The sequence below is a fragment of the Athene noctua genome, chromosome 2 (assembly GCF_965140245.1).
Source record: "Athene noctua chromosome 2, bAthNoc1.hap1.1, whole genome shotgun sequence".
Taxonomy (NCBI): Eukaryota; Metazoa; Chordata; class Aves; order Strigiformes; family Strigidae; genus Athene; species Athene noctua.
Genome location: NC_134038.1, coordinates 93,406,601 through 93,421,835, shown reverse-complemented (window position 1 = coordinate 93,421,835; position 15,235 = coordinate 93,406,601). Strand labels below are relative to the sequence as shown.

The following is a 15,235-nucleotide window of genomic DNA, read 5'->3' as shown; positions in this document are numbered from 1 at the left end:
GTTAGCAGTCAGAGACAACTCATTTTGGTTGTGGAGTAATCTAGAGCACTGTCGTCTTTTGCAAGCTGTTTCTAGGTTTGTGAAAACCACAAAAAAGTAAAACCTTTTAGGACTAACGGCTCTATGCAGACACTCTTAAGACATGTGTGCATCCAAGATGTGCCATACCTCATCCACCCATGGCCTGATTCCAGAAACATCTTCCTTTCTGCTCTGCTCCCTGGGTTCTTCCAGGCACACCTGTTTCCAGATGAGGCAACATAAATGGTATGCACCAGTTCAAGTAACGTATAATTGTAGTGGATTAATTCACTGATGTTTATACACAGCTTCTTTTTGGTAAAAACACCGATGCGCTTGCTGCAGGGCCTCCCAACACTTCATGTGCTCTGTGGAATGGACCTGCTTTTCCCCGTGCAGGCTTGTTCAGTCTTTCCCTTGTTTCTAATGAGAGTCCCAAAGGGCTACACAGGGGAACACGGGGAGACTGTGGGACAGAAAATGAATCACATTTAAAGAAAAGTAATTTCAGTATTCCAAAGCCTGTTTGGGAGATCTTACCCCATCCAACTCCAGTGGCATGCTCTGGAATGGCTTCTATGAAATAACGATTAATGTCTCATTTTCAGTTGTATCTTTGTTTTGGTCTGTCAAGAAAATCCTACTCTAACCTTGCTGCTGTTTTCACATAGCATGCAATGTGGATCAAATGAGGATATGCATGTAAAGATGTTGCCTTCAGCTCATAGTTTTCCTGGTCCTAAAAACTACTTATTGTGCTTTTTAGATGTTTGCAAAATGCAGTGGGTTTGAAACCTCTGTTGGACTCTGTATTCACCCAAGGTGCAAGAGTGTACCCCAACAACCTGCTTGTTAAAGCTAGATGGTCAAAAAGTCTGACCAGGTTCAAAGCCCTGTAGGTCCATTGGCATCTGAGGTAGCTTTTCTCAGGCCAGCATCTGTTATGAAACTCAACTCCTCTGAAACCCAAGGGCTGCCCATGCTCCGGGGGGAGCGCACCAGTGAGGGAAGTCAGCCCGGGACACCTCCAAGGCTGCTTCCAGACGGAAGTGTGGGGAGCATTGGGGATGGAGCCCTCCGCAGCAGGGACTTTTCCCTCAGCACATATCTAGAAAGTTTAATAGATCCTAGGGGTGCATGTGGCTCTCTTAGGGGTCAAGTAGGACCGTCGCTTCAATGCTAGGGGTAAGCAAAAAGGACAATGTATGAAGTGGTGGGGGAGCTGCTCTGAAATCCGTTCTTTTAGTATACCAGAAATGTTGGTTTGAAAGTCCTTTTCTTGTGCTTGGCCTCTGTCACTAGCAACAGCCAATATAGCTGTTGTGGTTCTTATTCCCTTGGTCAATATTTGAAAACATTTCCTATGGGCTTTCTAAATAACTCAGTGAGGGACTATATAGAAGGACAAAGTTGTTTTGTTTTGGTTTTTTTTCCCCCCAAAGCCTCTAAGTAGGCAGATTTTGCACAACCACATTCATTCTCTCGTGGATTTCATTCATTCTCAAACCTCTGCACTCGCAAGTACCAAGGCATCTGTCCACGTGGTCTGGTCAGGATCACTTGTGTGATACAGAAGACAAGAGGCAGGGGCTGCTGCATCCTCATCACATCCCTGAGGTTGTTCTTGGCAGGCAACAACCAACCAATTTGGGTTGCTTTTCATACCCTTTAGGAGTTGATGATGATTGCAATTTTTTGCTTAATTTTTTTTCTCATCCCTCATAATTGTCCAGCAAACTTAATGAATTTCTGTTATCTTCTTTTTTTCTTCACGGTCTTGATATTTTATGACTCCAATCCTGTGCTTCATCCTTTTGACACCTTATCTGTAGTCAGGTAGTTCCTCCTCTTTTTGTTACTTGAATGAAATCATGAGTAGGATGCAACAGGCACAACGGGCATGTGTCATTCCTTTAATGTGCTCTGCCTATCTTTCAGGAGCCTGCTTGCTTGCTCTCACATGTGCATACACTCGTACGCACACACAGACTTTTACTCTGCCTGTGTTCATCACCAGTTTTAATACTTCTGGTACAAATTGCTATATACAGACTCCTGGAGTAACATATCTGGCCTCAGTGCTGTTCCTTCCATGCCAGAACATGTCTGCACCTCCTGTGTGTTAGTAGTGGGATTACTTTGAGTGCATCAGGCAGGCCCCAAAAATGCTTGAATCCCTGGTAAGAAGGGGCATAGTTCGCACCGGCTTTCCCTGTGGCAGGTTTGTGGGCTGCTTGAACGTTGATTTGGTCATGGCTGTAGAGGAAGGATGTACAGGATAGGGTCCAAAAGGAGGATTTATACGCTTTATATCTGCATTTCTCAGCTAGAGGCGTGTGCTGTGCAATGAGCCTCGTGTTTTCAGTGTCTTGTGTCAGTGATGCCTACAGGGACCAGGTCTGCACCCCACATGTGGTGAGGCCATTGCCTTCAGGCTGGGTCATGCTTGCAGCATGTGTGGAGTTCTGCCATGGGGGCTGGCTGGGTCCTGCTTCTGCACCTGTGGTGTCTGCTGTTACTGGGCATCTACTGATGGTGAGGAAGTCTGTCCCATGTGTCCTGGGCATGTCTGATTTCACTGCCCGAGTACTGCAGGACGCTTTGCGTACAGGTTTCAACTTGCCGACGTGATTGTTTGCCTGGGACTTAATGGAAATTTGGCATCTGAGTTGGATCTGCTGCTCTGACTGTGCTGCCTAGAGTAGAAATGTTGGGCAAGGAAGGAAAATCCTTTCCATGCCTGTCTCCTTCCCCCATGAAATTTTCCAAGTAGAGGAAACAGATGTATCTGGGAGTTCTTGGTACTGATGGTAATTTCCATGATTTGTGTGTATAAGAGCTTACTTGACTGTCCATGCTCCATAAAGAAGTTGGAGGTGAAAACCTTTACACTGAGTGGGGAAGCTGAAGCTTTCTCACTGGATTTGCCACAGGTGGATAAAGCTGTTCCCTGTAGTGATTTCATGTGAGTTGGTAATTTATCATGCAAACTGGGTGGAAATCATTGCAGGCATAGATGCCTGGGCGCATCACGGCACCAATGTGAGTATCAGCAGGGTGCCTTTCCTCGTGCTGGGGCAGAGGTGCTGCAGTTGGTGGCTTTGCTGGCAGAGGTGGGAAAAGGTTGGCTGCTAAATGCTTGCTAAAAACTGTGGTACTGAATCTTTTATCATATGATGACAGAGATGTTGGAAAGTCAGTAGGCTGTCCTAATATGTTGAACACTTCAACAGAGATGTGATAATTCATATACATGGAGCGCCTGCTGATGTCACTTAAAAGTCATGCTCACTCAGCTACAGCAGGGTTTTCTTTTTTTTTTTTTTTTTGTCTTCTCCAGCTTTTTTAGAGGAAAGGGCAAAAATTGATTACATGCCTGTGATAATCCAGAGAGGAAAATAGATGCTAAATATTCTCTGAAGTTATTTCCTTTCTATACGATGAATAACTGCTGCATATGAAGTTATGTACTACACACCAGTGACTTAATAAAATAAAATTTTATTATTTGGACACCTTTTTCTGACTTCATATAAAAGTTGTTCTCTTGGTTCATTTTTCCTTTATCTGATTCTAACCTAAGCAGTGCAATTGAAATGCCAAAGCCTTACCTATCTAATGCAGACTTCCTGTTTCTATAGCAACAAAACTCGTCCTTGTACTTAATGAAGGAATATTGGAGTGTGAGTAACTGGGACTTTAAGGTTTAGAAAAACAAACAGAACTGCTTTATATTTGAAGATTAGAGAAATAAAATGGAAGTGACCTCTTTGCACCAGATTAAAAAAATCGCCTAAGCTTGGGATACTTCATTAGTAAGAATGAAACCATGTTAATATCATAAAGAGCTCTGTGTTTTAATCTTGTTTTCCTAATTAAAATGTGAAAGCCTTTTATAGCAAGTGAAAGTGTTTGAGGTTTATTTTTCTCCTTTCTTTTCCAAAGCTGCTGTGTTTATGGTTAAGCTAATGAAAATTTGGGCTGCCTTGCAACAGATACATTTTCATTCTTTATTGGCAAAAATCCATCAGTAGTTTTTGTCATTGGTTGAAAAGAAAGGGGAAAAAAAAAAAAAAAAAGTCTGGTGTTTAATCTTACTTTTGATCTACAAGCTAGTTCCTGGTCAGCTAGTTTAAATCTGTGTTACAGTGATAAATGCTGAACAAGCGACAGATGAGAGAGTGAATGAAGGAGCAGCTGTCATTTCTGCCTATTATCTTACAGCTTTTCAATTAAAATTTTAACAGCCGTTAAATTCTAATTTAAAACAACCATAGGAAACATCCCAAGGAAAAGCAACAATGCTGACAGTAACATATCATAAATGTCTACGAGCCCATGTTTCTTTATCAGCATGCCGATAAGTACTACACAACATTTGTGGCAGGTTTATTGTGCTTAATTATTAATCTGTAGAAGTGAATGTGGGCTAATGGGAAATAGGAAATAAGAACATCTATTGCAATTTTACTGGTGAAAAAATTGTTCCAATATATTTCCACAAGGCAGTCCAATTTTTCTGCTATTTATTCTGTGATTTTTTTATGGTTGTTTTTTTTGTTGTTGTTGGTTTTGTTTTGGTTTTTTAAAGCGGTGATTTTGATAAATTTGTCTTCATTTCTGAAGACTGAATAAAGGTAGCCAGAATTCAGGGTTTAAGGAAACTCTTTATTTACTGAACTCGCTTGTCACGAGGCAGCTGAGACAAGCAATGATGCCAGTGATGGCAGTAAATTGCCCCACAGCAAAAGGCAGGATGGAGGACAGGATAAGACAGATGGAAGATGGGCTTGTTTGAAAGTTGATCAATATTAACTATTGCAAACCCAGAAACAACCCACTCAGCAAAATCCAGCTTGAAACTGGCTGAGTTGTAGCATATTAAACTGTGGGCAAGTGGCATCCTGTATGAGCTGGGAGCCCGTATCCTACTGAGAGCTGTGCTCTTCTGCCTCCCAGCAAACTGATTGGAAGGGCATGTGACGTCTCTGAGAAATGTGAAAAGGCTTAACCCAAAATCTTTGGATTGTGTTTTATCCTACATTCCCTTTAAAAACCAAGAATTTTGCCAAACTGTAAGATACTTCTTTAGGCAGAGACCAAAAAAAGGCTGACAATGAGGACACAGCAGGTCTGCAGGAGATGCAATAGGTAGTATGGAAGTAGCAATGTTTGTGCCACGGCCAGCTGTTAGTGGGCTTTTCTGTAGCTGCTAGGGTGTTTGAAGCCTAAAACCAGGAGGAAACAAGGTTTCTGTGGTTGCACATAACTTTGGCCAAAGGTCTTGAAAGATTTTAACTCCCTGAAAGTTTCATAAAGAGATACTCTCTGGGCGCCTTTGCTGGTGGAGAACTAATGTGTGTGTTTGTGTGTGCTCTGTGTTTCAGGGATAGAGCTCTGTCCTCCTGGGCACCGGTTCATGATCACCATGGTGGCAAGCTTCATCGAAATGGCAGGGCAGTTCCTCATGCCAGGGCTGGCTGCCCTCTGCAGGGACTGGCAGGTCCTCCAGGCAGTCATCATCTGTCCTTTCCTGCTGATGCTGCTTTACTGGGTGTAAGTATTTCTTCCTCCTCTCAGGTCAAAGACAACATGAGTTGCTAATGTTGGACTTGGGAAGTGCTTCACTGTCAGGAAATGTGTGTGCTTCACAATACACAGGACCCTTTCCCTTTGTACTTCCATTCACCTTTTGCAAAGATTTTACTTTGAAATAAGAAATAATAACTTTCTAATTTGCTGTAGCACACACATAGGTTACGTGCTGTGACATGGTGGGAACTCGGGAGATGATCTTTGTTCATTGATCATCAAGTTGTGCTTTGCTAATATTTTGGCTGTGACCCTTTTAAAGGTGAAAACAATTCTTGAGAGGTTGCATCTCAGCCTAGCTGTTGTCAAATAGTGGCTGCACAGCTAAATTTTCCCTTAAAACCTATATTGTGGTCCTGGGCTGTCACTGTTAGTTTCTTTGGCCTGGGATGGCCAAGCTAGGTTAAAAATAACATGTCATCTCTTGAACAAGTCCACTTGGACGTCTTGTGTGCATGAGGCAGAGAGCCCTGAACTAGATTGCCTGCTAGATTTTGCCCAAATTAGCACATGCTGTGCCAAAGTCTGGGTGACCAGTCTGTGCTGGGCAGTGGTTTGTGACCATTCCCACAAGGAATCCTCCCCTCCTGGCTGCTCCCATTCCTCTCTGCTCGCTGCACCAGCAGCACTGCAGTATTGGTACGGCTATCCTGAGAGAAGTACAGTGCCTCTAACCTCGGGGATGGTGCCAGGTCCATCCCCACCACTTCATAAACCTCCTAAAAAGTCTTTCTTTGTTGTTCTGTCTTAATAGTGACACTCAGTGGCGGCATAACACAACAGAGACTTATCAGAGCAATGTTGTAACAAAACCATAACAGTAAGAACATGCTAGATAGTTTGTTTTAAAGATAACACTAACAAGACTAAAACATTTTGTTTCTGTACAATGAGAAAAATGAGAGGAAAAAAGGCCACCACACTGCAGGACCAAGTTATTTATGTGCTGTGGGGGGCTAAGCTGCTAGTTGTAATGCCTGACAAGTTAAAACATGTAAAAACTTGTTACAGTATGTAAGAATTTTTAACAGTTATATATTTTTCTATTAATGCGTGAATTCTCCTGTGTTCACAGCAGTAACCTTCAGTGGGGATTTCTTCTCTTACCCCTGAGGTAGACATGCCACAGCTTGGGCTGAGGGCAAAAGGCAGCACAGGAGAAAGTTACAAGTCATTTGCAAGATAATGGCACTTTTTTGCTGTTTTCCTGTTTTCCAGCATAAAACGTCTAAATAGTGTCATCTTGTCAGTGTTAATCTTGATAAATACCAAGTGTGTTCTTGTTAATGTGTGATACTGTTTTCCCAAACCTACCATGTTATACACATGCTAAGATGTGTACTTAGGTCTAAGGTCTACTCCAGAACGTCCTGTTGGAATGTCCAACAGCTGAAATGCCTTATATCCACCATTGGATGGAACCCAATATCGAACATAATGGTTACAGTTATTTGTGTCCAAAAGGACAGTAAAATAGTATGAAGACACGTAGTGAACGCGGTAGACATGACATGAACAGCAGTAACCCCTCATCAGTCTTCTGGAGGTAGCACATTTCCCAGGTGGCTGAGTCAGGGTCTCGTACATTCCTGCTGAGAGGTCATCCCCGAGTGACACTAGAAGCAATAGGAAATGCTAACATTTATTTCCTATTCTGCAACAGCTTTGTGGCTGGATGGGACAGACAGACCATGCAAATAGATTACCCCTTATATGTGTGATATGACAGCTTGATAAATAGGGGTAACAGCCAGAGTAACAGGATTTGAGCTGCCCGGGGTTTTTGCAGTTGCAGAAATGGACTCTGGTGAGGATGCCTGTTTAATTATACTGTCGGTACAGTATGCACTTTTCTCTTAAGCTTTTCTCTTCCATCTGTTGCATATTCTCGGGAAAGTGCTACCATTTTATTAACTCTTTCCTTCCTCCCCTCTTCCCCCAGCATTGTGTTGGGGAACAGAGTGTGGACCCTCAGCATATGTTGCAGGTGAAGGAAGAAACTTTAACTGATTTGTAATAAAAGAACTGGAAGATTGCACTGTTTGTTAATTCCCCATCATGTACACAAAGCAGTGATTTCAATAATAGATGCTGCAATAGCCCCTGTGCTGCTTCCTCCTTCCTCTTACTCTCTTTACTTCCATCTCCTGCTGTGAGAGAGATGTTTGCCCTCCTGGGCTGGGGTTTAGCCCTCTCCCACCTGTGGGTTTGCTCTGCATCCAGCCACGTATGCATGGCTGGCTATACTGTCCCCAGGAGGTGGATGGCTGAGAAGATCAGAAAGCTGGGCGTGGATGGGGAGAAAGTGGGAAGCAGCAGATTTATCTAGGAGGGATGGACTGGTGGGCTGGGGCACCTGCAAATTGAGCAAGATGCCTTTGCTGAGCTCTGAAATCATTCTGGAAGGGCAGAGAGGCACCCACGTAAGCCAGATGCGAGCACAGGGGTTGGTGACGGATGTATAAAGATAAGTTAATAGAACTTAGGCTCCTTTCAAAGTGTGTGTGTTAGAGCCATGAGGGAAGGGGAGCTCCAGTTATACAGAGGCTCTGTTTTCTCTCCCTTGGACGCAGGAAGCTCCTGACAGAATCATGCCATGAAGGTCAGCAAAGGTATCAGTAATCTGAAATAAACTCCTGCTTCACTCTAACCAAAACTGAAGAACTGAGAAGGGGTGACCAGTTCTTTTCTGGCACTGATAGGATTTACCCTCACCAAGACACAAAGTTGTAACAACTGAGCTTGTTGCCCTGGGGCAGGCCCCTAATTGACACACTACACCCTTCCCATGGACAAGGGTTTGCTCTGCATCTGGACAGGATCTCAGTTCTCCTTCCAGCTAGGTGTGGCTCCTGCCTGACCTTTTTCTGTCTGTCAAGGTTTCTTCTCTGCTCTTAGGATTTCTCAGGCTTCAGATCTTTTTTCCAGTGTCCTTCCCCCTCTCCCCTCCCAAGCAGCAGCTGTGTAACAGAAGATGAACATATACCCCTACTCACCCACTCCCCAGTCTTTTCTTCAACTACAGAAGGCTGGTCCTTCCCTCCCTGATGGAGGTGGTAAGATGACTGTCAACCAGGTGTCTGCAGTCAGCTCAGTCTGGTGATCTGGACAACTGTCCATTCTCAGCTGAAGGATGCCTTGGCCTCGTTCAACTGGTATTTAAAGTCAGGTGATGAAGTGTGTGGTTGTGACCATATTTCTGTGCAGAGGTCCACAGGGGCCAGGGGGTTGGAATTTTTTTTTTTTTTTTTTTTTTTTTTCTTTTGAGTTGTGATGGTGCTTGGTTTTGCAACAGTAGGTAAGTTACAAATAACCCTTGACAGAGGAGTCCATGCTCCATGAGTGAGCTCAGACTGTCTCACACAGAGACAGGCTGGCCAGCACTTCGCCTTGCTGTGCCTGATGACCTGGGCTCAGAGCAGCCCAGGAGTTTTTAAAGATCCTTAAATGAACCTCCCACTGCTCACACTGAGTAATGGGGCAGCTAAGACACATGAGGCTTCAGCACTTCCAGTTTGAGAAACCTGCAGGAGCTAGAAGGTAGAGACAGAATTTGTCCCTGCAATGCCCATCCCTGTGGCTCTTTTCCTTCTAGGAGTGGGTGCTCCCTGTCATTTGGGACCCGTAAGCAGACCATTCAAAAAGTGCAGCTTTTTAGGCTAGTGATTGAGGCTGTCTCGTCTCTGGAGGCAAGCATGGGAGATACTGCATTCAAAGAATTCTTAATATTTTAAAAAATGCTTTTGCAGTACAGGACTTTCTGCAGGAGGATATGCCAAAGCATCCATGCAGCACCAGTGGTAGTAAATAAGCTGTCAAGCTGAATGGCTGTCATCATGGCTGTTGTATATTTTTATTTCCTGATATAATTTGTATTGCAATCTGCCTGACTTCTCTCCTTTTTTTCTTTTTCTTCAAAAAAATAATACTTTCTCTATCTGGGATGGAGGTTTCGCTAAGCTGTCTTCCAAATGGCATCAGCCTTTAAAGATTGGTGCGATTGCCTTGTCCACTGCTTAGAAGTATAAGAACTGAAGCAGCATCCACAGCAAAGATCAGTGCTTTGTGAAGGAAACTTGAGGTTTATTATATATTTGAAGTTAAAAGTAATTGTTAAATTTGTTCATAGAAAGATCTTTTGGAAGATTAGTGGAAGTGAGGCCTAAACAAGAAAGAAAAATATGCTTCGAGTCAGATCTGAAAGGTTTTGTATCTATAGAAGTATGGGAGATTTTGTTTTAAGATCTACATATTTCTTTCGGATTTGTATGAATATAAATTCATCTGGAAAAAAAGGAAGAATGATCAGTTAGGCTAATGAATCAAGTGAATATCAGCACTTGAAGGAAACAATCAGATAGAAAAAAACTTTTTTTTTTTTGCAACTATGTGCATGTGTATATTTTTAAGGCAACTCAGCTAATATAATATTGTCTTTACTAGGGGAAACTTTTAGAGAAACACCTGAATTTTGTCTGGAGCATATACACAATACTGGCCTTTGTAAAAGTATGGCTTAAAATCTATGTATGTGGGAGAAGATTTTTGACATGTTTAAAAAATTAAAAATCCATTCCATTATAATCCTAAAAAGTAGTTCTTTTTTATCCTTTCTTTGTCTTTACAAGAGAATTCAGATCACTTCTGTCAGTTATTTTCCTTCTTTGGTCTGAATTACCACATGTTAACTGCACATCTCATTCATTCCCTTCTTGACAGCGGAAGTCTATTGCAGACAGAGCTGCTGCCTCCTCCCTGTTCTTTCAAAGTTGTATTAACAGGCAGAACCACCTCTAATACATTATAAAATTCTAAAATGTCCTATTTCTATGTGATAAGATAGTTCCTGTATCATTTGTGAATCAGTATAAAAGAAAATGTCATTAATTTGCACATTCTGAATCTGTTTTCCCTCTCATTTGTTTCACAAGTGATCCTTCTGCTTTTTGAAAATAATTACATAGCTCATGAACAGTTAAATGAGCAGCTAAACACTATTGGTTCTTCCTCTGACAGAAACTTGGAAGTGACCCTAACCTGGTTTCCATCTTTAAAGCATTTTTCCAGAGTCCCTTCGGTGGCTGATGGCTACACAACAGTTTGAGGCATCCAAGGAACTGATCCTTCAGTTCACGCACAAGAACAGGATGAACACGGAAAGCGACATCAAAGGAGTGGTACCTGGTGAGTAGGACAGGCAGACAGCCTTCTCTAAAGGCTGCATGTGGCATTGCTGCTCAGAATTAAATAATCTATTTGCTGCCTGTAAAATCATCCAATTCATTCATTCATTTTGCTTTTCTTGAAAACCCATTCTAAACTCCAGCACTGTGTTTAAAATTACTTGGCCTGTTGAACAGTCCTAGTAATTATAGTCTCATCTTGCAGTGCCATATGTCTTTAGAGACATCTCTTGAAAAATTTTGCCATGGCTACAGAGTGCACCTTCAGCCCTGTGTGCTTCTGGAGACTCTGTTTTAAGGAAGCTGCTCTCTGGGTTCCTGCCCATTGTGCAACACTTATTTTGTTGGTTGGAGAAGTGGCACCCCCAGATCTGAAGTGCCAGACCCATGGCAGACCTAAACCACATTACAGTTTCTCTTTAAAGCATTGCTGGTTTGCTTTCATCTCCTGCATCATCTGAGTGATGCTGCTCTGGGGATGGGGGTAGCCTGCAAGTGGCAGCAGTAGGGTGCAGTTTTTGGTTGAGAGTCTAAATTATCAATTCCATGGTTTACTGAAAGAGTTGACTCCTCTTGCCACCAAAACAGCCATGCTCCTGTCTTGCAGGGTGCTTTGCAGGAGACTCTGTGTGTAGCTGTAATTAAAACAAAGGTAAAGAGTTTCTGGATCTTCAACTCACCGGTGCACCTGTCAGATTTGGTTCAGGCTCCCCTCTTCCCTCTCACAGGCCTGACAGTGCCCATAAACACCCATTTTACACTGCCACTTGCAATCTGTATCAGACTACCCACTAGTCAGAAAACATTGGAAATGTTTTGGATTTCTTTTCTTTTTTTTCCCTACTTTTTCAGATGCTACCTTCTCTGACCCCTGGGGCTGCAGGGAGACTTCACCCAGTAGCTCTGCCCATTGGTAGGGGTGATGCTCCCTGCGCTTGGCCAATAGTCTCTGCCAAAAGTCTCTGGGGTAACTGTATCTTCAGTCAGAGCTAAAGGCATCAGTCAGCACTGGAACAGACTTAATCCAGAATAGAAAAATGTCACCGTTAACATCAGTGCCTAACATATTAAGGAGTCTTCATCAGTGAGGGGTAAAAAAAGTCCAGTTTGGGCCTGTGGTATTCATACCCAGGTCACTGCTGTGATTTCTGCTGCAGCTGGCAGACTGGTGTTAATTAGCTTGTTTGCACCTAACTGTGTGTCTGGGATTACAGTTCCTGGATCTGCATTGCACACAACATGGCTTTGCAATGTAAGTGACATTTTTCTGGTAGAGTTCTGAAAAGCATAGGGGTCTGTGAGGAGCCGTTAACCCAGTGATGTCCATCACCCCCACCTCCTTTTTGCATATCTTCTGCAGAGTAAATGACAGATATGGAGAAAATCTATTTCTGATGCAATGAAATGTCTCACAATTGGTCTTGGAATTTCTCAACCAACTCTAAATTTGGCTTTTCTCAGCTAGTCAGCTTCTTGAATTTGCAGATGAAAGAAAATACATTCTAGGGGAAAGAAAAAATAAATTACCTGAGGTTTTTAAAGAAAAATTATAAAGATGCAACTGTATGCTAGAGGGATTTAAGCCATATGTAATGATATTGTCCTTGGAGGAATGCTAAGTATCAAAATGGTTTTATGATTATTATTCATGACTGATTACTTTTTCTACCAGCTTCGTGGTAGGGGTACACTCCTGTTTAAGGAGAGACTCCCTTTCGTGTGAAAAACAGAGCACTATTACACATCTTGATGCTATGGATTCTCTGCCTGCAAATACATTTAGATATAGCATTTGTCAGTACATTAGCCTTTGCAAACTTTAAGTTTGAGAGAATATGGTCATATCTGCCTCTTTGTTGATGCTGGATCTGCTGGGGATATTGTTGGTGCTTTTTATTATGCCTTCCTTTGCTTTTTTTCTTTAAACTCTCTCTGCAGCCCCACGCACTAAGACTTTTCTGACTCAGCTCTGGAGGGATGCTGCAATTCTGTAGGGAGAGCAAGAGAGGTGTAGTATTAAAAAAATAAAACAAGCTTAACTAAAAATTTTGGAAGGAAGGACCTTCTCTCTCATTCTGGGTGCATGGGAGTGTTGACGGACTGAGTGAGGACAGGAGAAAAGTAGAAATCCAGAATTAAGAATGTGATCAAACTGTGGGCCATGTGTCTCTCAGTAGGTCAGTAAACAGAAGAAAGCATTTCTCTGCTTTTGTGTGTTATCACATACCCATAGTTGCTGTAGCAGGGAATGGGTAAGAAGCTGGTACTTGTCTGGGAGAAAGGATGCCATTGAGCCTGATGCAGATATCCCCTATTTCCCCTTGAGTCCATTGTTGAGCTTTCCTATCTGTGTGGAGGGGTTTTTGTTTGTGATTTGTTTTATTCTTTGTTTTCCATCTGAAAGGGCTGGAAACTGTTTTGCTCTCCTTAGGGGCCATTGTGTGGCTGTTTATTATTCCTCACTGCATTGTCATAACAGCCTCCTGTGATTGAATTACTCCCCATACATTTCAATGATAAACTGCTCACTTGCAGTCCCTTACAGCTGGAAACCCCAGTGTCATTTTACTCGTATGTACCAGTCAAATTAGTGTATCGTATATAACGGATCATTACAGGAATTACACTAGTTTCATATGTACACATTTTGGCAGCTGATACAAGTTCCATAATAAAAAGCAGTAGTGTTCAAGTGGGTGAAATATTTCTGGGATGGAAAAAAAAATGTAACTTTGAATCACTGTCCAAGCAATGAACAGGCTTATTTTCCTTTCTGAACAATCACACTCTTCCCATTGCCTGCTGAAAGCTTTTACTGGTCCATTTGGCTACACTGCCCATAGTGGAAAGTGCCACTGACCTTCTGTTTGCCCGTTTGCTCCACAGGGAGGTGGCCCCTGTGTTGGGTGGAAAAAAAAAAGAGCAAAATTTATCTCCTGGTTTTGAATCAATCCATAGGGTGGGAGTTGTTTGCTAGTGCTCTTCTGGGAGATGTCTCTAAAGAGAACAACTAAATGTCCGGACAGTGGTCCAGCTGCAGTTGAAAGATCTGGCAGCTGTGGTAAAAACCCGTGTTTGGAGGAAATCGGCATGGGCATCTGATGGACAATGATCAGCCAGCAAGAGAGTTTGCATAGCAAGCAAAGTGAAACAAGGGATGTTGGTAGGAGTCCAGAGTGTTGTAAATTAACATTGCTCTCATCTGCTCCGTAACCTGACCCAGGGGTGTAATGTAGTGTCTGTTCTTGGTTGCAAAACCAAAGGAGAGCTGCCTCTCCCTCTCCCTGACAGCTTTAAGTGGCTTTATTTTTGAGTGATTCGTGCACCTTGTGACTTTCTGCACAAATAATTAGCCTTCATATAGAGATTTTTGGTTTTATGTGGTCGTATGTTCTTCTTTAATGCTGATGAAATCTAGATGTGTTATTTAGACCTGGTTAAATCTTCCCTAGTATTCTGAGTCTCAGAATTTCACCAGTTAGCTCAACACTTCACCATTTTTTAGAAATAAAAGTTTAAATTCATTTTTGCATCCAGGGAATGATTGTTTTCCAACTGCATATTGAAATGTCATTTGTAAAATAGGCTTGGTGAGTTTTGTTGACAAATATTTCAAAACATTATCCAAAAAAGTCAGCTTCAATCATGAGCAAATGAAATATTTTGATAATATTAATTCAGTACAGGTTTTTCCACTACCAGTTTCTCCAAAAACTTCATCTCTACCCTGTTCATCTGTAGAACAAGAAACATACGTTTCTTTGCAACTGCAGGACAGTCATTTTGACCTGAGTGAAATAAATGTTAAGGAAGCATGGAGATCTGTTGGCAGAACAGGAGAGAAGAGTGGTTAGGGGAATTGTATCTAAATCTAAGAATTTGGGGGAATCTCGAAGTGCCACCTGTCTTTATACCTTTTAAAGGTGCGTTGTATGTTAGATGGCTTGCATTATTTTGGTAAGATGCATGTTTTTCCTTCATGTGGGGCAAAGGGTCTGTTTGTTGGCTGAAACAGATCGACTGCTGCAGGCTGATCTCTGCTGCACCAGCATCGAGCCCTGCCCCGTGTTTGGGTGTGCTGGGAAATACACCGCTTGAGAAGCCTATCAGTAGTTACCTGACTCTCAGCTTGATGCTTCCGTGGAAACCCACCCTTGTGCAGTTCTTCTCTTCCCCTGTGGTGGGAAACGTTTCAGATATTCCTTAACAGAAAAATAACTGCTTGACCAGGCTGAATAACAAAACCCTCCTTTTGCTCATCTCTAGAGGAAAATTGGAGTGCTCCTGTGGACAGACAGGTTTATAGCAGTTCCTTTCCGAGGTTTCTTTCCAAGCCTAGAGAAATAATATTGATGTAATTACAGAAGTGGCCAGCAAAGATCAAGCATCCAAATAGATGCCAGTATTTCAGCATGCAGGGCATAACAGGGAAAGGAAGA

At 42.4% G+C, this 15,235-nt stretch overlaps 1 protein-coding gene across 2 annotated transcripts in view; it reads left to right on the top strand.

The window, feature by feature from the left end:
- The window catches only part of SLC22A23 (solute carrier family 22 member 23), a 116,421-nt gene that overhangs the window by 75,849 nt on the left and 25,337 nt on the right, over nt 1-15,235 (top strand). For both annotated transcript variants that reach the window (XM_074899615.1, XM_074899614.1), the window contains exons 4-5: nt 5,409-5,577; nt 10,670-10,797. In XM_074899615.1, coding sequence (XP_074755716.1) covers nt 5,409-5,577; nt 10,670-10,797 — 297 coding nt within the window. The remainder of the gene's footprint in view (nt 1-5,408; nt 5,578-10,669; nt 10,798-15,235) is intronic.